This window comes from Podarcis vaucheri (genome assembly GCF_965113315.1).
Source record: "Podarcis vaucheri genome assembly, chromosome: Z".
Lineage (NCBI taxonomy): Eukaryota > Metazoa > Chordata > Lepidosauria > Squamata > Lacertidae > Podarcis > Podarcis vaucheri.
The window spans coordinates 1,976,531-2,002,594 of NC_138758.1; the positions used below are offsets into that span (position 1 = coordinate 1,976,531).

The 26,064-nt window shown below is 45.3% G+C and overlaps 2 protein-coding genes across 2 annotated transcripts in view; one reads left to right on the forward strand and one right to left on the reverse strand.

Moving 5' to 3' along the window:
* Nucleotides 1-6,874, forward strand: part of GPC4 (glypican 4) — a 107,507-nt gene extending 100,633 nt beyond the window's left edge. Inside the window, exons 7-9 of the mRNA XM_082207426.1 lie at nt 793-929; nt 2,241-2,416; nt 4,313-6,874. Of these exons, the coding sequence (XP_082063552.1) occupies nt 793-929; nt 2,241-2,416; nt 4,313-4,527 (528 nt within the window). The 3' untranslated portion in view covers nt 4,528-6,874. The remainder of the gene's footprint in view (nt 1-792; nt 930-2,240; nt 2,417-4,312) is intronic.
* Nucleotides 1-26,064, reverse strand: part of LOC309523905 (uncharacterized protein) — a gene marked incomplete at its 5' end in the record, with an annotated part of 219,544 nt that overhangs the window by 178,541 nt on the left and 14,939 nt on the right. The gene's annotated exons all lie outside the window — the stretch shown is intronic.

The window sequence follows — 26,064 nt, forward strand, 5'->3', positions numbered from 1 at the left end:
CTGAGCCTAACAAGCCTTTTCGGCTGGCCTGTCAATGGCTTCAGCAGCAGCATTGAACAAAGCGTCGCTGACATTGATTGGATCAAAATGCAATGCTCTGAAAAAATGAAGGAGCTCTTCAGTCTGTTTCAAAGTTTCCCATAGAGCAGCAGGCACCAGAGGCTGTAAAAGCTGCTTTTAAGAAACGTTTTCTCTTCAGTCCCTGTTTGTGGGCTTTCTAGGAGCATCTGGTTGACTGCTAGAAGGCTTGGTCCTGCTCTAGATGGACCTTGCGTCTGATCCACTTTTCTCACAGTGGCCACTCAGATGACTTTGGAAAGCTGAGCAAAACAGCACCTCTCCTCCTTTCAGTTCCCAGCTATTGGTATTCAGAGGGCACTGCTTCCGGCTGTGGAGGCAGAACATAGCTTCATGGCTGGTAACCGTGGGTAGCCTTATCCTTCACAGATTTCTCTAATCCTCTTTTTAAAGCCATCCAAGCTGGGTGCCCTTTTGGCAGCACAAAAGCTGTTTGCCTGCCAACTTCGTTAAGAGACCCCAAGTTCCAGTGCTGTGAGAGAGGGAAGGGGAATAGCTCAATGGCAGAGCATCTTCTCTGCATGCAGAAGGTCCCAGACGCCCCAGGTAGGGCTGGGGGGATGACAACTCCAGCCTGGAACCCTGGAGAGCCACTGCCGGTCAGTGCAGATAATGCTGAACTAGATGGATCAGTGGCATAAGCCAGCTTCTTTTTCTGGGGTTGTTTTGCTGAGCAAAAGAAGAGTAACTTTGATGATACTCTTTGACCAACAGGTGACAGATGTGAAGGAAAGGCTCAAGCAAGCCAAGAAATTCTGGTCCTCCCTTCCCAGCAATATCTGTAGCAATGAGAAGATGGCTGCTGACAGCATCAATGAAGAAGAGTGCTGGAACGGAAGTGACAAAAGCAGGTTTGGAAGAAGCCCAATTCCTCCTTTCATAGAATCATGGAATTGTAGGGTTGGAAGGGACCACAAGGGTCATCTAGTCCAACCACCTGACAATGCAGGGATCATAGCTGCGTAATCCCTGGCAGGTGGCTATCCAACCTCTCTTTAAAAACCTCAAATGAAGCCTCAAACCTTTCAAGGTAATCTGTTCCATTGTCAAGCAGCTCATACCCTCAGAATGTTCTTCCTAATGTTTAGGTGGAATCTCCTTTCTTTTAATTGGAATGCATTGGTTCAGGATTCAGATTCCAGACAGGAACCCTGTGTTAGATAGGTATGTTAGTCTGGTGGAAAAATAAAATAACAGAATGCCTCATTCTCACATAAAGCTAAGCCGTGGCTTGCTAACAAACCATGAGTTGTCCCAGAGGAGATTAAACAAGCTGTGATATGTGTTTCCAAAACTCAGTTCATTTCCCAGCTGCACTTGCCTTATGCCTTTGTGGCTTGGTGAGCATTCGGAGTGGCCAAATGAACCATGGTTAATGCCAATGCAATGCCAAACCATAGTTTAAAAATCTAAGAAGTTGCAAGCCTACAACAAACCATGGCTTCAGATCATGGTTTGCTGGCAGTAAGCACACCATAGTTCAGTGGCTGGGCAGCGTTCACACATGGTTTAAACCATGGTTTAATATACCATGGTTCAATAAATGCTGCATTAGCATTTGTGTGAACCTGGCCAAAGAGGCTAACAAGCTTTCATTGGCATTTGGTTGGCCTGCTGGACTAGATGAGCTGTTGGCCTGATCTAGAACCCTCTTCAGATGCATGAAGTGCGATCCTGAGTTACAGGTGTGTGTGTAGATAGATAGATAGATAGATAGTAGATAGGTAGATAAACACAGAGTTTGTGGGACAGTGGTGGTGGTGAATTGTAAGCAGCGAGGTCAAAAATACAAAAAAATATAGGCAACTGTAGTTGCAGTAATAACAGTGGCCCTTCAGAAACAGTTGCTAATGATGACTCATTCAACCTGGCATTGGAAAGTTATTAATGCATGTAGGGCAGCTGTGCTTTCCATGCAGAAGTTTCCAGATATGACTGGAGATGCCCCCTGTGGAAACACTACCGGTTAGTGTAGACAATATTGAGCTTGATGGACAAATGGTCTAACTTTGTATAAGGCAACTTCCGATGTTCTTGAGCAGAGAAGAGGGGTGTGAAGACAACGTCATCTCTCCCACTGTCTGTTCCATTCATCCCTCATCATGACCATTGCTGACCGTTGACTGAGTGGCCTCTGATGGAGTGAATGCTGTTTCTCACAGGTATGTCTACGCAGTGACAGCAAACGGCTTAGCCAACCAGGCGACCAATCCTGAAGTGCAAGTTGACACCTTGAAGCCAGACATGGTGATTCGCCGGCAAATCATGGCTCTCCGCGTGATGACCAATAAGATGAAGAATGCCTACAATGGGAATGATGTTGACTTCATTGATATAAGTAAGTGTAGATGAGTTTTCCCAAGGCAAGGAGAGAGAACCTGAGGCTTGCCAGATGTTGCTGGATTCTAGCACCCATCATTCCAGACAACTGACCACACTGATGGGAGCTTGAGGCCATTGACTTTTGGAGAATGCCAGGCTCCTGGACATATATCTAGAGCTTATTGAAGTTCTAGGATGCCTGGGGGGTCTGTTTCTGCAAAATGGAGGGGTGCGTAGGATTCTTCTGCATTCCTCTGATTTTCCCAGAGATCTGACTGAGTGCTGGAAGCGTGGAAAGAATTTACCAATTTTGTTGTTGTTTAGTCGTTTAGTCGTGTCCAACTCTTCGTGACCCCCTGGACCAGAGCACGCCAGGCACTTCTGTCTTCCACTGCCTCCCGTAGTTTGGTCAAACTCTTGCTGGTCGCTTCGAGAACACTGTCCCACCATCTCGTCCTCTGTCGTCCCCTTCTCCTTGTGCCCTCCATCTTTCCCAGCATTAGGGTATTTTCCAGGGAGTCTTCTCTTCTCATGAGGTGGCCCAAGTCTTGGAGCCTCAGCTTCACGATCTGTCCTTCCAGTGAGCACTCAGGGCTGATTTCCTTAAGAATGGATACGTTTGATCTTCTTGCAGTCCATGAGACTCTGAAGAGTCTCCTCCAGCACCATAATTCAAAAGCATCAATTCTCCGGCAATCAGCCTTCTTTATGGTCCAGCTCTCACTTCCATACATCACTACTGGGAAAACCATAGCTTTTACTATACGGACCTTTGTTGGCAAGGTGATGTCTCTGCTTTTTAAGATTTACCAATTTACCATGTGGCAAAATGATGCGAGCCTGACTAGTGGTAGAATGCAGAGCATGAGAGTGATCACTTGGTGAACAGCCTTTCATTCTGCAGATAGATCACTTGGGCGTTGGAGGCAACTGGAATGAATTTCCATAAACTTGGGCCCACGGAGCTCCTTGCAGATATGAGCCATACATTCAGGTCCTGGGGGACCACTAACAGTGACTCCCTGGAAGGCCTCAGTGATCAGTCAGGGATATAATGAATCAAATTGTTAAGAATCCTTGTAACGGATTACAAAAACTGTAGACCTGGCCCTTGAGCTTATTTGGCAGCCTGGGTAGACTTTTGAACCCTGGAGTTAGGTGCCGGCAAGAGTCTGTCCCCATCAACAGTCTAGTCGCAGTGTTTTGCACCTGCTGGAGCACCGAACCAGGCTCAAAGGTGAATTGCAATTTTTGGGTCTGGAGTTGATGGGCTTCCTTAACAAAAAGAGTGGGGAGGTGCTGGCCCAGTCTGGATGACGTTTGCTCTGCACTGCATATGTTGAACTTTAAAACTTTCAATTTCCAAAAAAGAGAGGGTGTTAAAAAGTTGTAGTAAGGCTTAGGAATTGAAAAGATATTTTGATTAAATAAACATAATTTGGTGTTGCTTGGTAAGTAAATGTGTGTAGAATTGCATAGAAATCATTAAAAATGATTGCCAAGTACTTGCAGTTATATATTAATATATATTTTTATTATTGTTGTTGTTTACCATTATCTGACATTTTAAAAAGGCAATATTAAAATTCTTTGGTTTTCCTAAAGCAGTTTATGTGCCTCACAAAAATAGTAGCAGATTCAAATTCCTCATACCCAAAAACATATTTTTAAATACCCCCTGACTGAAGAAATTTGCAAAAATTATATCCCCCCCATCTAAAATGACACACCCTGAATTGCACTTGTTGTTTGCAGCTGACTCCTGTCCAAATTTTGCCTCTTGCCTCTTTGGTGAGGAGTTGGTAGATGGGTTTTGCTCCCTGTTCAGGCTCCTCCAAACTCATAATATGGTGAATCTGAATAGAATGCAAGAACTGTAGAGCTAAACAAACTGTCTGTGCAATTCTTCCAGGTGATGAAAGTAGCGGAGAAGGCAGTGGAAGTGGCTGTGACATGCAGCAGTGCTCTCCCGAATTTGTGTTCAACGCAACAGAAGTCAAACAGAACACCAACAAAATGGACAAGAATGCAAGCCCCGGCAGTGCCTCCCCCAGGGTGGCCTCCTTAGAAGCACCTCTCCTCTTCAGCACCCTCTTTTTCCTGGCCGTGCAGAGACAGTGGAGATAACTGTGCCACTCCTTTCTTTCTTTTACTTTTTGAGGGTGGAAAATGACTGCTATTAAAACGAAACAGGCACCCGAATAGGCACCCGGTTTCACTTTTGTACCATCAAGTGACTTGGGGGGGGGGGCAAGGAGGAGGGGTGTGTGATTTGTAAGTTAATGGACAGCAGTGTACAGTTTTTACCATGTTGCCGCTGGGTTTCATGAGTTTTTCCAAGATCTATCTCTCCTCTCTCTCTCTCTCCTTTTTGGGAAGGGGAAGATGAATGTGAGGATTTGGACCAGTTAGTCTGACCTGTTGACTGAGAAACCACAATAGATGTGGTGAACTAAGTTGTATATACAGGCCTGTAGGTAGCATTGCTTTTGTGTTGTTGTTTTTGTTGTTTTTAAATAGCCCATTTCTCTCTTGCCTCGCCACAACCCCTTTCCTTTTATTTTATTTTAGCCCGTTCCCTGCAAAACAAATGGCTGAACCAGAGTCCTATCTTGGCATGCATCAAGGATGATATCTCTCCCCTCCCTCAAAACACACACACACACACACACACACACACACACACACACACACAGACCCAACCCACATGAAATTATCTGTACAGAAGCAAAAGGGGTTTTTTTTGTAAAAAAAAAATATCATATTTCATGGGCACTGAAAGAAGCTGCCTCTCAAGCAAACAGATACTTCTTTGTATAATGTTGAGTTCCCACATGTATCCATTACGCTCAGATGCCTTACCTAGGAGAAGAAAGGGGCTAATTTCTTTGTGGGGTGTTCCAATCTTTAGAACAGAATGTGAACGGTTAGCTTTTGCACACCTTGTTCCCAGCTGTGGAAAGCAAATCATCATCTCTGCCAGCCCTTCCCCAAGAAATTACCCAGGTGCATTTATGGCAGTGGTTCCCAGTTGGTGTTCTGCAGGCCCTCAACTATCATAAGAGATACCAAAATTTTCAAAAGTAGGGGGTCCATGGCTTGGCTTTTGAAAACGGGGGGGGGGGCGCAGCTAATTGGGAACCATTGATATATGGGGTTCTGCCCCTCCCCCAGCTTAGAAGAGATTCCACAGCCTCCCAGCACCCAATTTTTAACTGGAGCAAACATTTGGCTTCCAGAACCCCTTCCTAGTTTTGACAGTGTCGTCCCTAGGTACAATATCTGCTACGCTTCCTTGGTGTCAAACTGGGACTGCTATTCTGCAAGCTGTTTCACACAGGGAAATAGATTAGGTCCCATCTGCTCTATACTTTTAAAGCAGTATCATATCACTTTATGACTTCAGCCACGGCTTCTTCCAAAGAATCATTGGATCCATAGTTCATTAAGCATTCTGAAAATTGTTAGGAGACCCCTGCTCCCCTCCCAGAGCTACAAATCCCAGAGTGGTTTAACAGTTGATCCCTCTTCCCATAGAGTTCTGGGAATTGTAGCTCTGTTGAGGGGAACAGGGCGTCTCCTAACAACTATCGGCACCCTTAGCAAACTGCAGCTCCCAGTATTCTTTGTAGGAAGCTATGACTTGAAGCCATAAAGTGATATGATAGTGGTTTGAATGTATACTGCTTTTCTCACCAAATGGAAAATGGGAAGACTGGTCCATGTGATGTGTTTAGACCTCTTCCAGATGTTTTGGATCACAGCTCCAGCCTTCATGGCCAATGGTTAGGGAAGATGGTTGTCACAGTCAACAGCGACTGAAGGGCAATAGGCCACATTAACAGCTGGTGGGTTTTTAATGGGTTTCCAGGAACAGACTTTTAGGCAACAGGTGAGGGTGAGAGATTTTACCGAGAGGGAAAGGAAGGAGGCTGATGTGAGGCAAGATTTGCAACCTTCTTTCTTCCCACTTACCTCTAACCTCAGAGGGGGCTATACGGAGGCAGCGGGAAACTCCTGGATAAATGTATATATTTTTATATTGGGGGGGAGGGGTGAACAAATAAAATCACTTTAAATAGAATGATACATGTGAAGTCTGCAGGAAGACTAAAAACTTTTCTGGAAGTTTCTCCCTAGTTCAGCCATTGTTGTGTCGCTCTGACTCTGAGAACAATTGGCTGAGGATAAAAGAGAAAGAATGAACAAGGAACATCATCAGAGGCGGATTTATTGCTATCCTGTGTTGTATTGTAAGCGGGAGTGTGTGTGTGTGTGTGTGTGTGTTCGGGTGGTTCCTTCTATTTTTATACTGAAACATTAATTGCTTGGTAGACCAGGGTTGGGATTTTTGTTCACATCCCCCACCCCCCGCACTGAACCCCCCAAAAAGAAGAACTTTTATATAAAAGACAGAATTGTATTGGCTGAGATACTAAATAAATTGCTCCTGAGAGGCATAATATTTCCAGAAGTAGCCATTTATTTATTAAAACACCATGTTACTAAGCCAGACATAATTCTGGCTAGATGTTTGGTGTTTCTATTGGTTGGGGTTTTTTGCGGGGGGTGGAGGGGTCCTGTTGCTGAAAGCTGGTCACAGAAAACCTGAGAAAGGTTATAAATGTATGCATGGGAAGGAGGGGGTGAATTGTAAATAACCGTTGCTTTAAGGAGTTGTGGGGGGAAATGTGCCGGTGACTAAGAAACTACCTCATTTCTGAGGAATTTCCCTCCCAAAGTTTTTTATTTTGTTTTTAGTGCTGTTACACTGAAGAAGAAAATACCAGCAACCAGGGCCTACAGCACACAGCCAAAGGAGTGATCCTCTACAGATCTCGTTAGATTGCTTTTAATTCTGAGCCTCAAACTAAGCCCAGCTGTTTCCCTTTTCAGTTTTTGGGCCGGACAAAAGGATTTCAGATGAGCCTTTTCTGCCAAGGGTTTCCATGGCTCCTAATGAACTGGATTTGGATGTATTACTTCCCAACCCCTTGTTTTCCTCTTTTCAAAGAAAATAATAATAATAATAATAATAATAATAATAATAATAATAATTATTATTATTATTATTATTATTATTATTATTATTAAAGGGGGATTGTTATATGCATTTCAGTCATGAAATAACACAAATCAACCTTATGTTCTCGGGGTTTCTTGTGAGTATGTCCCAATAAGATCTAGGTGGATAACTCCTTCATTTTATTTTGCTGGCTGGTGGCTAATGAGCGTGCCAGCGAGATTTAAATGGGCTGCAGTGAAACATGGAGTTTCTTGGAGCCTCTGCCAGCTGGGGGCGGGCAGGGGAGTTGTGAGAAATAAAACTGAGTAGAGCTCAGAAGAGAAAACGAGCTATGGGGGAGCTTGGTCTACATACAGAATAATAGGACTTTTCTGGATCCTCAACATGGGGTCTATGCAAAGAGCCTGTTCACACCATCGTCTTCCTCGCTTGACTCCCACAACGTTGTGTGTGGATGGTTTGGCACTGGGTTAAAAAAAACTCCTGATATTCTCCTGAACTCATCAAGCTCCTGTGAAGTTTACATATGTCAAAATGTGTGTGCAATTGTGAGAAGCTGGGCCACAGGGTATTCCTGGGTTGTTTTTAAAGGCTTGTAAATTATCCTCTTAAAAGGGGGGGGCATAGCCCATTTGGTGTACCCAACAACAACCCCCCTGCCCTCAGAATTTCCATTAATCCATATATATATATATATACATATCTCCCTTATATGCTTTCGTAGATTTTCACGGGTACAGGAATGCAGGTTTTGGTGTCTTCGGGTGTCTTCCCGTGTAAGAGTCGGGGTGTCTGTGCGACGTTTCGACGAGGTCTCACTCGTCATCTTCAGGCTGGTGCTTTCGGCTTCTTGTTACAGAAGAAGCCGAAAGCACCAGCCTGAAGATGACGAGTGAGACCTCGTCGAAACGTCGCACAGACACCCCGACTCTTACACGGGAAGACACCCGAAGACACCAAAACCTGCATCTCCCTTATATATATATATATGGGACATGGGTGGCACTGTGGGTTAAACCACAGAGCCTAGGACTTGCCGATCAGAAGGTCGGCAGTTTGAATCCCCGTGACAGGGTGAGCTCCCATTGCTCCGTCCCTGCTCCTGCCAACCTAGCAGTTCAAAAGCACGTCAAAGTGCAAGTAGATCAATAGGTACCACTCCGGCAGGAAGGTAAACGGCATTTCCGTGCACTGCTCTGGTTCGCCAGAAGTGGCTTAGTCATGCTGGCCACATGACTCGGAAGCTGTACGCCGGCTGCCTCGGCCAATAAAGCAAGATTAGCGCCGCAACCCCAGAGTCATGCGCAACTGGACCTAATGGTCAGGGGTCCATTTACCTTTACCTTTATATATAACTAATGGCCTACTAAGTATTTTTCATTAAGTTGTTTTGATGCAGATGGGGCTCCACCATTGTAAAGCACCAAAGCAATTCCTGGAACTTGTGATATTTGAATGGACTTTCCCCCCCTAACCAATAAAAGGACCGGGGGGGGAGTGTCCTCCATTTTATATAATAAAATAAAATGACATGGTGTCATCTAAGAGGCTACAGAAGCCAAAGTAAGCGTAGAATGATGAAATTTGCATTTCCTGCTTATCTGTGCATGCTGTGCCGTAAATGTGAAATTTCTATTTAACTGTGAATACAGAAACACAGTGGTTGTAGAAGTTCAGTCAGGATCACTGCACCATAATGGTGGCTAAATATTTTAAAATTATGAATTTCAGTCTTGTTTTTATTATGTGATTGAATGAGTGTCTAGTTTTCATGGAATCCTCAAAGCCACCCAGATTGCAATGTTTGAAAAAGTGTCAAGAAACAGAGGAGGTCTTGTGTCTGTATGATCCTGTTAGTGCTTTTGCTCTGCTGGTGCCAGATTACACCAACAGCGCATATAAATATAAAGTCATCCAGAGACCTGAGAGCAGATTCCAGCTGAGCAGATCTCAAGCAAATTTTTTTGTGTGGGGAAGATGATTTTGTGAGAGGCCCTACAGACTTTCCCGTATCCCCATAAGCGTGAAGCTAGTGCACACCAGGGGAAATGCCTCTGACCTCTCTGCAATGCACAAAGGTTCCTTGGCATCAAAGGGGACATGGAAGAGGGAGAGAGCCTGAAACCTCAGGCTCTGGGAGGCTGCTTTCTTCAAAGGACTTGAAGAGAATCATGAAGATGGTGGCCAGGAGGTAATTTTATGCACGTCTGAAACCGTCGCTTCCAGCACTGAAGCCGAACTGTCTGGGAGCTTTGCTTCACTTGGAAGAGGGCCTGTCTGCATTGCACCCACTCCTTAGGAGGTCCTATGGGGGATGGAGGTGGTCGCTGCTCATGACTACATCCCCACACATGTTTGTCAGCTGGCTGGCTGCAACATATGCCCAGACGCCTTGCTTTTGAAGTTCTGCCTTATGCAACAAGTTAAAAAACAGTGGGGCATTTGGGGTGAACATGAGCTGGTCAAAGTAGTCCAGGAATCTTCCAATTTTTGAAATTTAATTTCAAATTGCAGTAGGAGGGCCAGGGAGAGGGGGGCATGTGGAGGCCATCCTAGGTTTCCCAACATCAGTTTTCCTTCTCACTTTGGGGCAAGTGGTGGATAAATTGTTGCAGCCCACCCCCTGCTTGTGTGCCATAATTCTTCCTTTGAAGCCCAGTTCAAATTGAAGCTGTTGGGCTGAAAAAAGGGGGAGTTCCCAGGTCAGACATCATAGGTCAGTTCCCAGGTCAGTTTCCTGCTTGGCAGGGAGTTGGACTCGATGGCCCTTGTGGTCTCTTCCAACTCTATGATTCTATAAGGCTTAGGAAAGGTGGGTATGGTTAGCCCAAAATAACCCAGGATTGTGGACTAGAGTGTAGAGTTACATTTCCAACACTATAGGAAGCAGAAGATTTGCACTGCAGATGGTCAGAACTAAAAATAACCCACTGCAATTACCAAACAGGTATGCAAAAGAAAATGATCAAGGGCTGAAGCAATTCCCCATGAGGAATAGTTGCAATGTTTGGGGCTTTTTAGTTTAGAGAAGAAAATTATTCAACAAGGCAGGTAAGTGGGGGCAGGATAAAGGAATATAAGATTCTGCATGGCATGGGTAAAAGGAGCTAAAAACCTTTCTCCTTCACATCATAGCAGAGCCTGGGGTAATAGTCAAAGCTTTAGATTGTTAGGGGGATTCTGGACAAATAAAAAGAAGCACTTCCCCACACAGCACATAGTTAACACTATGGAACTCACTGCTACAAGACGTAGTGTTGGCCCTCAAGTTGGACTGTTTAGACAATCTCATAAAGGACAAGGCTGCTCGCTCTCCTCTTGACACCGGCTGCTGGGAATCCAGCGCAGGAGAGAGAGATTGCACTCTGGTCCTGCTGGTGAGATTGGCGCCCATGAATGCAGGACGCTGGAGTAGATGGGCCTCTGAGCTGACCAGGCCAGGCTCGTCTAAGTTTTTATAAATAGGGCTGTCATGTGATTATTAGGGTTTTTAAGCCAATTGAGTAAAATGAGTTTGAATTAAATGGAGCTGCTTAGATGCGCAGAAATTTGCATATAATTAAAACAGGAAAACATGCCTTTATGAATTGTGGACGACTGGATCATGGTCCCTTTTAAAAGAGGCATTTAATCTCTGAGTGCCTCTCTAAACACTACTGGCTTGTAATCCCCCCCCCCAAGTGCCTCGGTTACAAGTAGTTTGTTCCTCTTTTTGTAAGTGCCTGACTAATTGAGATAGTCCATTAAAGGTTGCAGCCTTAGCTATTAAAATATATTCTATGCAACTGTTAAAGTACTACGCTCACTTGCATTTGATTCTCCCTCCCCTCACCCACACTCCTTCCTTTTCTCTCCCTCTCTCGGCTTTTCTCCTCTTCAAAAAGAACCACAGAATTGTGGAGACCCCACAATGACACACCTTATGTCAGGACACAAAGTCCTTGTGGGTTTCAGGCCACTGGATGAAGATCAGGTTTGGAGGCAGTATTCTGGGAATCACAGGGGGGAGAACACTTGTGGTCATGTCCTGCTTCCATGTTTCTCCAAGGCATCTGGTTGGTGACTGTGAGAACAGGGTGATGGATGGGTCTTTGGCCTGATCAAAGAGTCAGATGCTTTGTTCTCACTGGTCCAACACTGTTTTCTGCTCCTGCAATGTGGTAAGGTCCTTTCTGCCCATTTCATTCCTTGATCTAGCATGTGTAGGATGACCTCTCATCAAGGAGACTTCTATTACATCTCTCCACTTTGGAGTGTGTGTGTGTGGTTCCAGAGTGTGCAACTTTGCAGTCACTCCAGCATGCCAATCTGTGCACATGAACTTGGACGAAGAGCACATCTGGCCACAGTTTTGCTTTACAAAGAGAAATGCTTCTGCTTAAGTGCAATACTTTAGAACAATTTGCTTCTTAAAAGTGGGGTGGGAAATCATAAGGCTGAGTGAAAACAAGCTTTCAAAATATTAAAAAGTCAAAACTGCTCCCCCTAACATAGCTTTGTTCTGTGGGATTTGCAGACACCATGTGATTTAAGGAAGTGTGCATGTGTTTATTGGAGGCTGCAGGGATGGCTCTCTATTACCCAGACTGGAGCTGCTGCCTCAGACAGGAACATTAGGGAGCAAAAAGCAGCAGTGAGGTGCTGAAGGAGAGCGCTGCGCCTTGACACCCACAGCTTCCAAAGTTCTTGGGCTACACCAAAACATCCTGGCCTGACTGATGTCTGCATGCAAAATTTGGAGGGAGCACACTGGTTATCTCAGGTATCAAAAAATTTGAGACTGGCCCTGGGTGTCTTGTTTATTCCATGCTAGTTTTGCTAGCCCCAAGGGTGGGCTCTGCTCTTCTCAAGATGTCAAAGACCCTTTCGTTGTTGTTGTTGTTGGCAACCATCTGTCTCGGGAGACAATGGAGTGTGTCTCCATGGTGAAGCCAAACCACTGCATTAGTAGCACCGAACTGACCTCCCCAAGGAGCAAGCCTGGGCAATGTGTATAGAGATCCTGAGCTGCCCAGAGGACAAGACCTCCCATCCTTCTTGGTCTTGCTGATGTGGTCCAAAGGAAAGCAGAGCAAGATGTTTGGCATCAACTTGGCTGCAGGAGTTGCCAGAAGGAGGTGCACAATGCACCATCCAACCGTCCTAGGGACTCCACATTGGATTTGTGTAGGGCCTACTCCTTAGTATTTTCTTTTCCTGAAGATATCCCACAAGGCAGTGGAGATTTGGGATCAGAGTTTTCCTTCTCCTAGATGGGCTCCATCTGCTTCTCATTTCCATCTTCAGAAACAGCCTTCTTGACCATTGGACCCACTCTTGATCTTGTCTGTTCTATCCGTCAAAACCTGTCTTTGCATGTAGAGGAAGTCTCTAACTCACCCAGGGTTTGAGATCCATCGACTACCCTTATCTAGTTTAGCCAGACAGTTAAATCTGTTCCCAGGGTATGACCACTGTCATGAGCAAACTACTTCGGAAGAAGTCCCGTAACACCCCATACACCCTTTCTTAGTCACTGCAAATAATATTCAGCAACTGTTTTGGGGTGAGAGATTTCAATGTGTGCCATCCACACACTTTCATGAAACCTTTGCAGTGATCAGGACTAGAAACACTGGGTTTTGTTTTGTTTTGTTTTCATAACTGCACTGGGTTTAGGACCTGGAGGGCTGGGGGAGGAATATGGCTTCGTGACAGAATGCAGAAGGTCCCAGGTTCTATCTATCCCCAGTGGAATCTCTAGCTAGGGCTGGCAAAGAGAACCCCTGCTTGAAACCCTGGAGAGCTGCTGCCAGTGAGTGTAGACCTTGTTTAGCCAGATGGAACACAACAGCCTGACTGCATAAGGCAGCTCTTTAAGTTCCTCTGGCCATCCTGCATTTGGACTGCAGTTTTGCTGGAGATCGAGTAGAAGGCTTGTGATGATTCATTCAATGTGTATTAATAGTGCCATCAAGATAATGTTTTTTTGTCTAGCTGTGCAGCACCCAATCCCAGCAAACCCAAATACTTCACTCTCCATCTGGCTTGTGGCTGCTTCTTCAGCAAAGGAAGCTTTGAGGAATTGTTTGGAAAGAACACTGTACAGCACGTTCTGCTGAGGAGAAAAACCAGATAATTACCCATGGGCTTTTCATCCAGGGGGAAAAAAGTTTTTTTGCCTTCTTGCACAGTGATGTGGGCCAATTCATTACCAGGAATGACCCAGCCCATAGCAGTTGGAAGGCTGGTGCCTTCCTTCTGAAGAGGCCTGTGGGTGGAGAGGGGCTTATTCAGCCTTTTTCATGGCTGTTGGTTGGATATATCCTTCAAGTCCTGGGCTGGGTTAACTTTGCGCCAAGAATGCAAGAGTGTTCCTGGTGATGCTTTTGTACATGAGGAGGGAATCTTTAACATCTCTTTTCCTTGTGAAAGTTGCCCCTGAGGAAAGGTGGTTTTCTTAATTAGAGGGGCTGCCTTCATTGTTGTTTCTTTATTTTCTCAAGGTTTGCAACAAAAATCCCTGTGATCCCCTCAAAAGTGAAAACATATCTCAGGAACAGGTGGAGTGTGAAGCCCTATAGACAGATGTTTCTAGACTCCACCATTCTTGACTGCTGGCCATGCTGCTGAGGGTTGATGGGGATCCATCAGCCCTGGAAGGCCAGAGGCTTCCCACCCCCCAGCACAATATTTTCTCAGTCCTGACATTTGGTTATTACATTAGATGTGTTTGTTTATCTAACGAGTGCTGAGGAAGATGGTAGTTCACTGACTTCTGATATGACTTCCAAGACACACTAAGTTTTTATGAAAAATGTCCATTTTGGTTCCCAAAGTCCTAGCTCTGACCAGTGAGTACAGGTGATTCTCAACTTATGCAGAGGTTATGCCCCGGGAGCAGTGCCTAAAGCTAAAATCATGTAAAATCATGTATAGTCAAACCACACTTTCCCTGCACCTCTGAATGCTGCACCGTGCCAGTAAGGGGGGTGCCATGGGCTGGATAGACGAGCCCTGTGGGCCACTGCCGACCCACGGACCTTAGGTTGCCAACCCCTGATCTAAACCAATCTGGAGGGCATACAGATTGCTTTTTAGTTTCACCAGATGTCCACCCCCATATTTAGCCTGGCTTGGTGAGTAATCCAAAGGAAACACTATTAATTTCAAAGGAATGCAGTCAGTTCTTACAAGGTTCAGGGCTGGCTCCAGGTGGATCTGCTAACTATTTGCTTTTGAATCAGTGGTTCGGTTGGGTATGAATCAAATGCCTGCCAAAATTGGGTGCCATTTCCAGAGGAACAGCCCTGTTAATCTTTTGCAGTAAAAGCAACCAAGAATCTTCTGCAACCTTAGAGACTAACAAATAAGCTCTCTTGGGCTACAGTTCAATTCAGCTGATGCATGAAGTGTTATTCTGAGCTGCAGGAGGGGGAGGGGTTGTAGAAAGTTAAGTCAGGGGAGTGAAATGCAGACAGTAATTATATAATTAACTGTGGTAGTATGTTTTTTTAAAAGAAGAAGTTTTTGATGACACATTCGTCCTGGAATTGTTAAACCAATTAACATATATGATATCTTAAAAATATTTCAGTCAAATTCATTCCACAAGCGCTAGCTTTGAATCTCTTGGTGTATTGTAACTCAGCAGTTTCATGTTGAAGTCTCCCTCTAAAGTCCATGGCAGAGTGTCCTGAAAGTCAGAAGTCTGCCCTTAATGGGTTTTGAATCTTGCCTTTTCTGATGTCAGATCTGTTCCAATTTATTCTGTTTGCAAATATTCCGACCTGTAGAATCAGAAGAGCATTGCTAGTAGGTGGGTGGATTTACAAAGGAATACTGCTTCTGATACTAGAGGCAGACCATAGACATCCTGGCTAGTAGCCATTGATAGTCCTCTCCTCCAAACCTCTTTTAAAGCCATTTAAGTTGGTGGCCATCACTGCCTCTTGTGGGAGGGAGTTCCACAGTTTCACTATGTGTTGAGTGAAGACAGCCTTTCTTTTATCTTCCAATGTCTGAGTATTAATATTACAGGAGGGGAGGACTTTCTCTGTCCACGTTCCCCATGCCATGCATCTTCTTATAAAATTCTCTCACTCACCTTTTCTCTGAACTAAAAGGCCTTTCCTCATAGGGCAAATTTGTCTCTCTTCAAGCCCAGTGCTCCTGCCTGGGATCACATCTGGCGCCGCTTGCTCCCATTCCATTGCCAGGGGAGGAAATTTATTATTGTACTCCTATCTCTGTTCTGTCCTTCATCATTCCTGTTTCCAGAGATGCTTACAGCATGCAACATTAACAACAATAAAACACAACATCCAATAAAATGCAATTGCTAAAACAGAGAAAAAACCAACCCCTAAAATACAAACTATCTTTATGAAATGAGCAGGCAGACTCCCTGTTTCGTTTGCAGCTGGCCAGACAAAATAAAGCCCCTGTAAAAAGCCTTGACAGCATTTTCAACTGGGCACAGAAAGGCAACCAGCACTGGTGCAGGTGGTGAAGCAGAAGGCACAAAAGTGGGCAGAGCAATTAATATAAATCCCTAACCCTTGGTGCAGGGACTCAGAAGTCTCTAGACTCTGCTTGGGCAGGCAAGAGGTACAATCAGGGTTCAAGGACAATCATAGAATCATAGAGTTGGAAGAGACCACAAGGGCCATCGAGTCCAACCCCCTGCCAAGCAGGAAACACCATCAGAGCACTCCTGACATATGGTTGTCAAGCCTCTGCTTAAAGACCTCCAAAGTAGGAGACTCCACCACACTCCTTGGCAGCAAAATCCACTGTCAAACAGCTCTTACTGTCAGGAAGTTCTTCCTAATGTTTAGGTGGAATCTTCTTTCTTGTAGTTTGGATCCATTGCTCCGTGTCCGCTTCTCCGGAGCAGCAGAAAACAACCTTTCTCCCTCCTCTATGTGACATCCTTTTATATATTTGAACATGGCTATCATATCACCCCTTAACCTCCTCTTCTCCAGGCTTAGCATGCCCAGCTCCCTTAGCCGTTCCTCATAAGGCATCGTTTCCAGGCCTTTGACCATTTTGGTGGCCCTCCTCTGGACACGTTCCAGTTTGTCAGTGTCCTTCTTGAATTGTGGTGCCCAGAACTGGACACAGTACTCCAGGTGAGGTCTGACCAGAGCAGAATACAGTAGCACTATTACTTCCCTTGATCTAGATGCTATCCTCCTATTGATGCAGCCCAGAATTGCATTGGCTTTTTTAGCTGCCGCGTCACACTGTTGGCTCATGTCAAGTTTGTGGTCAACCAAGACTCCTAGATCCTTTTCACATGTACTGCTCTCAAGTCAGGTGTCACCCATCTTGTAGTTGTGCCTCTCATTTTTTTTGCCCAAGTGCAATACTTTACATTTCTCCCTGTTAAAATTCATCTTGTTTGTTTTGGCCAAGTTCTCTAATTTGTCAAGGTCGTTTTGAAGTGTGATCCTGTCCTCTGGAGTGTTAGCCACCCCTCCCAGTTTGGTGTCATCTGCAAATTTGATCAGGATGCCCTTGAGTCCATCATCCAAGTCGTTGATAAAGATGTTGAATAAGACCGGGCCCAAGACAGAACCCTGTGGCACCCCACTAGTCACTCTTCTCCAGGATGAAGAGGAACCATTGATGAGCACCCTTTGGGTTCGGTCAGCCAGCCAGTTACAAATTCACTGAGCGGTAGCATAGTCAAGACCGCATTTTACCAGCTTCTTTACAAGAATATCATGGGGCACCTTGTCGAATGCCTTGCTGAAATCAAGGTAGGCTACATCCACTGCGTTCCCTTCATCTACCAGGCTTGTAATTCTGTCAAAAAACGAGATCAGGTTAGTCTGACATGACTTATTTTTCAGAAATCCATGCTGACTATTGGTGATCACAGCATTCCTTTCTAGGTGCTCACAGACTGTTTGCTTAATGATCTGCTCCAGAATCTTCCCTGGTATTGATGTCAGACTGACTGGGCGGTAATTATTTGGGTCCTCTCTTTCCCCCTTTTTGAAAATAGGGACAACATTTGCCCTCCTCCAGTCTGCCGGGACTTCGCCTGTTCTCCAGGAATTCTCAAAGATGACTGCCAGTGGTTCTGAGATCACATCTGCCAGTTCTTTTAATACTCTTGGATGCAGTTCATCTGGCCCTGGAGACTTGAATACATCTAAACTAGCCAAGTATTCTTGTACTATCTCCTTTGTTATTCTGGACTGTGTTTCCTTTGCTGAATCATTTGCTCCAAATTCTTCAGGTCGGGCATTGTTTTCTTTATTGGAGAAGACTGAGGCAAAGAAGGCATTGAGGAGTTCAGCCCTTTCTGTGTCCCCTGTTTGCATTTCACCATCTTCTCCTCTGAGTGACCCCACTGTTTCTTTGTTCTTCCTTTTGCTACGGACATACCCATAAAAGCCTTTTTTGTTGCTTTTAACCTCTCTAGCAAGCCTGAGTTCATTCTGTGCTTTAGCTTTTCTGACTTTGTGTCTACACGTGCTGGCTATTTGTTTGAATTCCTCTTTGGTTGTTTCCCCCCTTTTCCAGTTTTTGTACACATCCTTTTTTAATCTTAACTCAGTTAAAAGTTCTTTAGATAGCCACCCTGGCTTCTTTAGGCACCTTCCATGTTTCCGTCTCATTGGTATTGCCTGACGTTGTGCTTTTACTATCTCCCTCTTAACAAACTCCCAGCCATCATGAACTCCCTTTCCTTTTAGTATTACTGTCCATGGGATCTCACCCAGCACTTCCCTAAGTTTTATGAAGTCGGCTTTCTTAAAGTCAAGAAATTGAGTCCTAGTATGCTTGGCTGCTCCTTTCCGCTGTATAGTAAACTTCAGAAGAGCATGATCACTCGCGCCTAATGATCCTTCCACTTCTAACCCACTAACCAGGTCATCAACATTGGTTAGGACCAGATCTAAAATGGCTGTTCCTCTTGTTGCTTCTCCCACTTTCTGGACAATGAAGTTGTCTGCAAGGCCAGCGAGGAATCTGTTTGACCTTATCCTCTTGGCTGAGTTTGACATCCAACAAATATCCGGGTAATTGAAGTCCCCCATTACTACTATCTCCCTTCCTTTTGCATGCTTGGCCATCTGTTCCAGGAAGGCATCATCTATGTCCTCCATTTGGCTTGGGGATCTATAGTAAACTCCCACAATGAGGTCCCTGTTATTCTTCTCTCCCTTAATTTTGACCCAAATGCTCTCACTTTGGCTTTGAGGATCTAAATCTTGGATCTCTTCACAGGTATACACATCCCTGACATATAACGCCACTCCTCCTCCTTTCTTGTCTGGTCTGTTTCTCCGAAATAGATTGTATCCCCCCATTATTACATTCCAATCGTGGGACTTATCCCACCAGGTTTCAGTGATGCCTATTATGTCATATTTAGTTTGCTGTACCAAGAGCTCAAGCTCATCTTGTTTATTTCCCATGCTTTGCGCATTAGTGTACAGACATTGAAGTCCATTAATCATTCCCCCGTGTCTCTTATTTAAGGATTTTTTCCTCCCACCACTAGGTCTGCGTGCTGTTTGCTCCATTTGGTCTTTGACATTTGGATGATCATCTTCATCAATTGATAGACTCCTACCTTCAGGAGCACTGTCTCCCTCCCCCACATTAGTCAGTTTAAAGCCCTCCTGAGGAGGTTTCTGAGATTTTTGGCAAAAACATTCCTCCCAACCATTGTGAGGTGCAGCCCATCGCTTGCCAGAAGTCCATCTTCAAGAAAGTGCAAGGAGGATGCGCAGTGGTCTTCGGGAGAGGTGTGGCCTGAGGAGAATCCCAGTATAGTGTTCAGCCCCTGATGACTTGGTTGCCCACCCCTATTGTTTTAGATTGTAAGTGTAATGGGGCAGAGACCTGTCCTCTTGCACTATGAACCTGGGGTTGATGGGAATTGCATTTATCAACATCTGGAGGGCACTACATCCCGGCGGCTGGTAAAGGGTCATGCACCCTGATGGTGCTGTAAAAATAATTAGAGCTCCATGACACTGGTCCGCAGTGAAGGCCTAGTGCCACCTTCACACCAAGGGTTGTGAGGTTGCCATTCCCCAGCGTGTTTGCTCCTTGTCTGAGCAGTTCCCCCCCACACCACTTAGGGATACGAGAGGCTTGCAGGCTCAGTGGGACTTCCTATTGAGGAATGCCTTCTGCTTGTATTTCTGCACAAATAGTTGGCCACAGAAAAAGGGATGTGGAATTTCTGTTACGAACTGAACAAACATTATGTCACAGGCCGTTTAGATTTAATGAATTCTGACTCACTTTAGATGGCTTAGGCGCACTTAGTTTCCAAGGCACAAAGATCACGTGATCTTTTCCTATAGCAATAAGCAGATTGAAAACCATAATTGTCAAATAATGATTTCCACTAGAGCACTGATAAATGTTACAGGAGAGGTGGCCAAGAAATCCATTTAAAATTATTAATTTTTCAGAAAAGAGGTTTTCGGGTTTTGTTTTCTTTATTTAAAAAGCCACTTTAAAAGTCTCATGAAAATGTTTCAATTTGTTCAGTAATTTTTCAAAAGGCATGTGAGCAATCATAAATATGCCGTGAGTGAGCGAGGGCCAGGTCAACAGGTGAGGATGCTAAACAGTTGTAATGAAAATAAGTTAAGGATTTAAAACAAAGCAAGACCCCCGCCACACTGAATTACAGTGCATTACAAGGCCTTTGATTTTCATAGAATCATAGAGTTGGAAGAGACCACAAGGGCCATCGAGTCCAACCCCCTGCCAAGCAGGAAACACCATCAGAGCACTCCTGACATATGGTTGTCAAGCCTCTGCTTAAAGACCTCCAAAGTAGGAGACTCCACCACACTCCTTGGCAGCAAAATCCACTGTCAAACAGCTCTTACTGTCAGGAAGTTCTTCCTAATGTTTAGGTGGAATCTTCTTTCTTGTAGTTTGGATCCATTGCTCCGTGTCCGCTTCTCCGGAGCAGCAGAAAACAACCTTTCTCCCTCCTCTATGTGACATCCTTTTATATATTTGAACATGGCTATCATATCACCCCTTAACCTCCTCTTCTCCAGGCTTAGCATGCCCAGCTCCCTTAGCCGTTCCTCATAAGGCATCGTTTCCAGGCCTTTGACCATTTTGGTGGCCCTCCTCTGGACACGTTCCAGTTTGTCAGTGTCCTTCTTGAATTGTGGTGCCCAGAACTGGACACAGTACTCCAGGTGAGGTCTGACCAGAGCAGACCTTTTTGTTAGGAGCTGTTTTTTGTTAGGACCATTTTGTCAGGAGCTGGTCTGTGTGTTGAGAAAGAAACCTCAGACTATGAGTTCCTCTAGCTGAGTTTTGGCTACACTGCTGTGCTTTTGTACCTGGCAAAAGGAGCTGTGCTCTGACTCTTTGTACGTTTGTATCAGTAGACTATCTACACAAAATGCATGTGTCTTCACACACACACACACAGAGAGAGAGAGAGAGAGAGAGAGAGAGAGAGAGAGACTTTTCTCTCTCTCTCTCTCCTTTCGAAATGGTCAGAAGCACTCCAGGATGTTAAGGAGAAAGTCAGTGAAGGGTTAGCTTGAGAAGGAGGAGTGGCTTGGTGGGAATCCCAAGGCCCCCTTGGAAAGACCTGGAGGGCCATATCTGGACCTTGGCCCTGAGTTATGTCAGAGAATCCCAGTCTATACATGAAGTGATTGTTTGGGTGTATCAAAGAGCCATCACAGACTATTAACTGCACCCAAAACTTTGGTGTGGCCCATTGTCAATTTGGGAGGCCACTGCCACCTGTGGCAGTCATTAGTGGATGTGCAACCACGTGACGGTACATGAACCAAGCCTTATGTGCGCAGCATAGGTGAAGCTGTTTTAGGTGCAGCATTTCTGTAAATAGAAATTGAAGAGATGTTTCAGGCAACCCAATAGCATCTAAGAAGCACAAGGATAACTGGATTTTTTTTGTTCTGCCATTATGATCCATATTCAATATAAGAACACACCCCCAAATCTAAATTCATAGCGGAAACAGTCTTTATTTTTTTTGCTAGATGTTAGCTGCGCACTAGATCTAGCCAGTCCAGAGCTCAAACTGAAGCAGGCTGAAGAAGCACCCAGCGGGATTTAACTTTCTCCTCACTGACTGGTGAGGGGAGAGTTCAGTCCTGCTCTCTGCAGGAATCTGGCATTCAGCAGGATTGAACGTTTCACCTCCTCCTTGCTTTACCTCTCCTTGAGAGAAATATTTAAACTGGGCTTAAAACCCTAATTAAGCATTGGGGCTGGCCCTCAAATCAGTTATGGGCCTGGATCCAGCTTAAATTGGGCCCCAGATTAGATCTGGGTGTGTGTCACTAATAAACCTAAATTGCTTCATTATCTGGCAAAAGCAAAACAAAACCCTAGCCCCAAAGCTCTAAAGGTGTGTGTTGTTTATGCCCTTGTATGCTGAGGCACAAAGGGTGTGTCCAATATGTGAGAACTTATGCATATCAACCTGCAACGTTCTATCAACCTACAGCCTTAAATTTGCAATATTTTGTTTTTAAAAGTTTAAATTGCAACAATGGGAGAAAGAAGGCCGGGTGGTTGCATGATCTCTCATTGACCATCTGTTCCCACTAGGTGGCACTGCACTGTCAACTTAGTTCAGGTTGGCCATTGATTCCAACTTAGTTCAGGTTTGGCCAGGATTCCAAAAGTGGTTTGAGATACTTCTGCATTAGGAACGGCCACAGGTCCTGGCATGCTAGCGCAAGCCTTGAAGCTTGGATCTCTGCAAGAACCTTTTTTTTTTTTTTTTGAGATATATGTAGCATTTTGTTTTATTCATAATATCCTGTCTTCATTTTTTCCTGTGCCCTAACATGATTGGCCATGATTGCCCTCCATCAAGAGCCTTATTTTATTTCTGTATTTATTACAACATTTATGCCCCGCCTGCCACCTTTCCTCCAGGGAGTTCAAGGCAGCATATACTGTTGTGCTCTCTCCATATTATCTTCACAGCAAGGAAGGTTAGCTTAATGGACTATATGGAATTGGCAGAAATGACTGGCAAAATCCGAGACCAGGGAGAAGAAATGGTGGAAGAAGATTGGAAGAAATTTAAAGACTATTTGCAGAAATACTGTAAAATTAATGAATGTTAAAATGATGTTGGACTGAAAAGAAGTGGTTTTGGTAATAAGGTTAATAAGAATAGGTAAATATAGATAGCTATATGGATGAAAATATATAGTTATAATAGGTTAAGTTATAGAGCAAAGATAAATGAAAGAGGGTAAGGATTTGCTGAAAAGACTTGGAAAACGGGATTACAAAAGGGGAGGTGTGAGGAGGTCAACAAATGAGCTCAAAGATGTTGAAAAATGGATTTATTCTTTTTTAAAATATTTTTTCCTTCTTCTTTTTCCTATTTCTTAGTTATCTGTTTTTTGTATTATTATTATTATTATTATTATTATTAGGTTGCTTTATTGTTAACTTTCTCGTTAGCTTGTGTTTGTTAGTTTTTGTTTGTTTTTTCTCTATGTGTAATTTTTTGCATAATCTCAATAAATATTCTATAAAGGAAGGTTAGCTTGATCAACCTTACTCAGCATGGCCAAAGATCAGAGGTGGTCAGAGTTGTGGTCTGACCGCAGTTGAAGTGCCAGATATCCCCAGTCACTGCTCTAAGGCAGTGTTTCCCAACCGGTGTTCCGCGGCACACTAGTGTGCCGTGAGACACTGGCTGGTGTGCCGTGGGAGGGAGGCGGGCGAGTCGGGTGGCGAGAGGCGGCGGCGGCGAGGATCCGCGTCGAGCCGGGGGCGGCTCCGCGGTGGTGGTGCCGAGCGGTGGGGCAGCGCACGCAAAAGGGAGGAGCGCGAGACAGCGGAGGAGGAGGAGGCCGGCATGTCCGGGCAGCAGCAGCAACAGCAGCAGCAGCAACTCCCGGCGACGGCTCCTCCTCCGCCCGCTATCGCCGCCACCACCACAACAGCCGCCACCGCCTCAGCTGCTGCCGTCCCTCAGTCCCTCGCTCTGCTGCCTCCTCCCACCCCGGCAAGGGGAAGGGAAAAAACGTTCACTTTTGTGCGTCCCTCCCGGCGTGACGCTGCACGCTGACGTCACGGGGCGGGGCTTTAATGGTGGTGTGCTGCGAGATTTTTTTCCGGTAAACAGGTGTGCCGTTGCCCAAAAACGTTTGGGAAACACTGCTCTAAGGGCTCAAACTCTTAAATGCCTAATCTGGAGATACATGTGGAAAACAAGAATTATATGCATGCATCAAGAATTATATGCATGCCAGGCTTTGGAGCATCCTTCCGAAGGCTGGCGGCGGGAGGAGATCTTTCCGCCCCACCGCCAGCCTTTGGAGCAGCCTTCCAAAGGCTGGCGGTGGGGCGGAAAGACCTCCTCCCGCCGCCAGCCTTCGGAAGGATGCTCCAAAGGCTGGCGGCAGGAGGAGGTCTTTCCGCCCCACCGCCAGCCTTCGGAGGAGGTCCGAGGACAGTGGGGAAGACGCGCTGCGCTTCCCCGCTGTCCCGGAGATTTCCCTATGGGCTTTCGTCTTGCGAAGCAAGCCCATAGGGAAATTCGTTTTGCGAAGCGCCTCCAAAACGGAAAACCCTTTCGTCTAGCGGGTTTTCCGTCTTGCGAGGTGTTCGTCTTGCGGGGTACCACTGTACTGATAGCAACACCTTGAACTTAGCCCGGTAGCAAATTGGCAAGCACTGCAGGTCTCTGAGCACAGGTGTTATATGCTGACAAGGCCTTGCTCCTGTCAGCAATCATGTTGCAGCAGACTAACCTGATCTCGTTTTTTGACAGAATTACAAGCCTGGTAGATGAAGGGAACGCAGTGGATGTAGCCTACCTTGATTTCAGCAAAGCATTTGACAAGGTGCCCCATGATATTCTTGTAAAGAAGCTGGTAAAATGCGGTCTTGACTATGCTACCACTCAGTGGATTTGTAACTGGCTGACTGACCGAACCCAAAGGGTGCTCATCAATGGTTCCTCTTCATCCTGGAGAAGAGTGACTAGTGGGGTGCCACAGGGTTCTGTCTTGGGCCCGGTCTTATTCAACATCTTTATCAACGACTTGGATGATGGACTCAAGGGCATCCTGATCAAATTTGCAGATGACACCAAACTGGGAGGGGTGGCTAACACCCCAGAGGACAGGATCACACTTCAAAACGACCTTGACAGATTAGAGAACTGGGCAAAAACAAACAAGATGAATTTTAACAGGGAGAAATGTAAAGTATTGCACTTGGGCAAAAAAAATGAGAGGCACAAATACAAGATGGGTGACACCTGGCTTGAGAGCAGTACATGTGAAAAGGATCTAGGAGTCTTGGTTGACCACAAACTTGACATGAGCCAACAGTGTGACGCGGCAGCTAAAAAAGCCAATGCAATTCTGAGCTGCATCAATAGGAGTATAGCATCTAGATCAAGGGAAGTAATAGTGCCACTGTATTCTGCTCTGGTCAGACCACACCTGGAGTACTGTGTCCAGTTCTGGGCACCACAATTCAAGAAGGACACTGACAAACTGGAACGTGTCCAGAAGAGGGCAACCAAAATGGTCAAAGGCCTGGAAACGATGCCTTATGAGGAACGGCTAAGGGAGCTGGGCATGTTTAGCCTGGAGAAGAGGAGGTTAAGGGGTGATATGATAGCCATGTTCAAATATATAAAAGGATGTCACATAGAGGAGGGAGAAAGGTTGTTTTCTACTGCTCCAGAGAAGCGGACACGGAGCAATGGATCCAAAGTACAAGAAAGAAGATTCCACCTAAACATTAGGAAGAACTTCCTGACAGTAAGAGCTGTTCGACAGTGGAATTTGCTGCCAAGGAGTGTGGTGGAGTCTCCTACTTTGGAGGTCTTTAAGCAGAGGCTTGACAACCATATGTCAGGAGTGCTCTGATGGTGTTTCCTGCTTGGCAGGGGGTTGGACTCGATGGCCCTTGTGGTCTCTTCCAACTCTATGATTCTATGATTCTATGATTCTATTCTATGATTCTATGACTGCAGCTTCCAGGTCAAGCAGCAAGGGAAGCCAACACAGAATAAAATAAAAACCACAGTTTGCTTCTAGTGCTATTTTTAATTGAATTTTTAAGGATACTTCTAGGTCATACAAGCTTGTCTAGCCCATTAGTGGCTCGGTCCTAGCTCCTGCCAACCTAGCAGTTCGAAAGCATGTCAAAGTGCAAGTAGATAAATAGGTACCGCTCCGGCGGGAAGGTAAACGGCGTTTCCATGCGCTGCCCTGGTTCGCCAGAAGTGGCTTAGCCATGCTGGCCACATGACCCGGAAGCTGTATGCCAGCTCCCTCGGCCAATAAAGCGAGATGAGCGCCACAACCCCAGAGTCGGCCACGACTGGACCTAATGGTCAGGGGTCCCTTTACCTTTACCTAGTTGTCTATAGGAAGCCCAAGTTTTAAGGGGTATGCTGCCCCTGTGCCTGGATGCTCTACTAGCTGCCATGATGTATAGCCATTGTGATAGACCCACCCTTCTTTCCTAATATCTTTTTAAAAAAGAAAAGGGGGGAAAGCAATTTAAACTAGTGCCCATGAGCAGATTATGCAGGCAACGAATTCCACAAGCCAGGTTTACATTTTATGGCTTAATTAATAAAGGATGCTTTTGAATGTTGCACATCACAAGTCGAGCAAAGC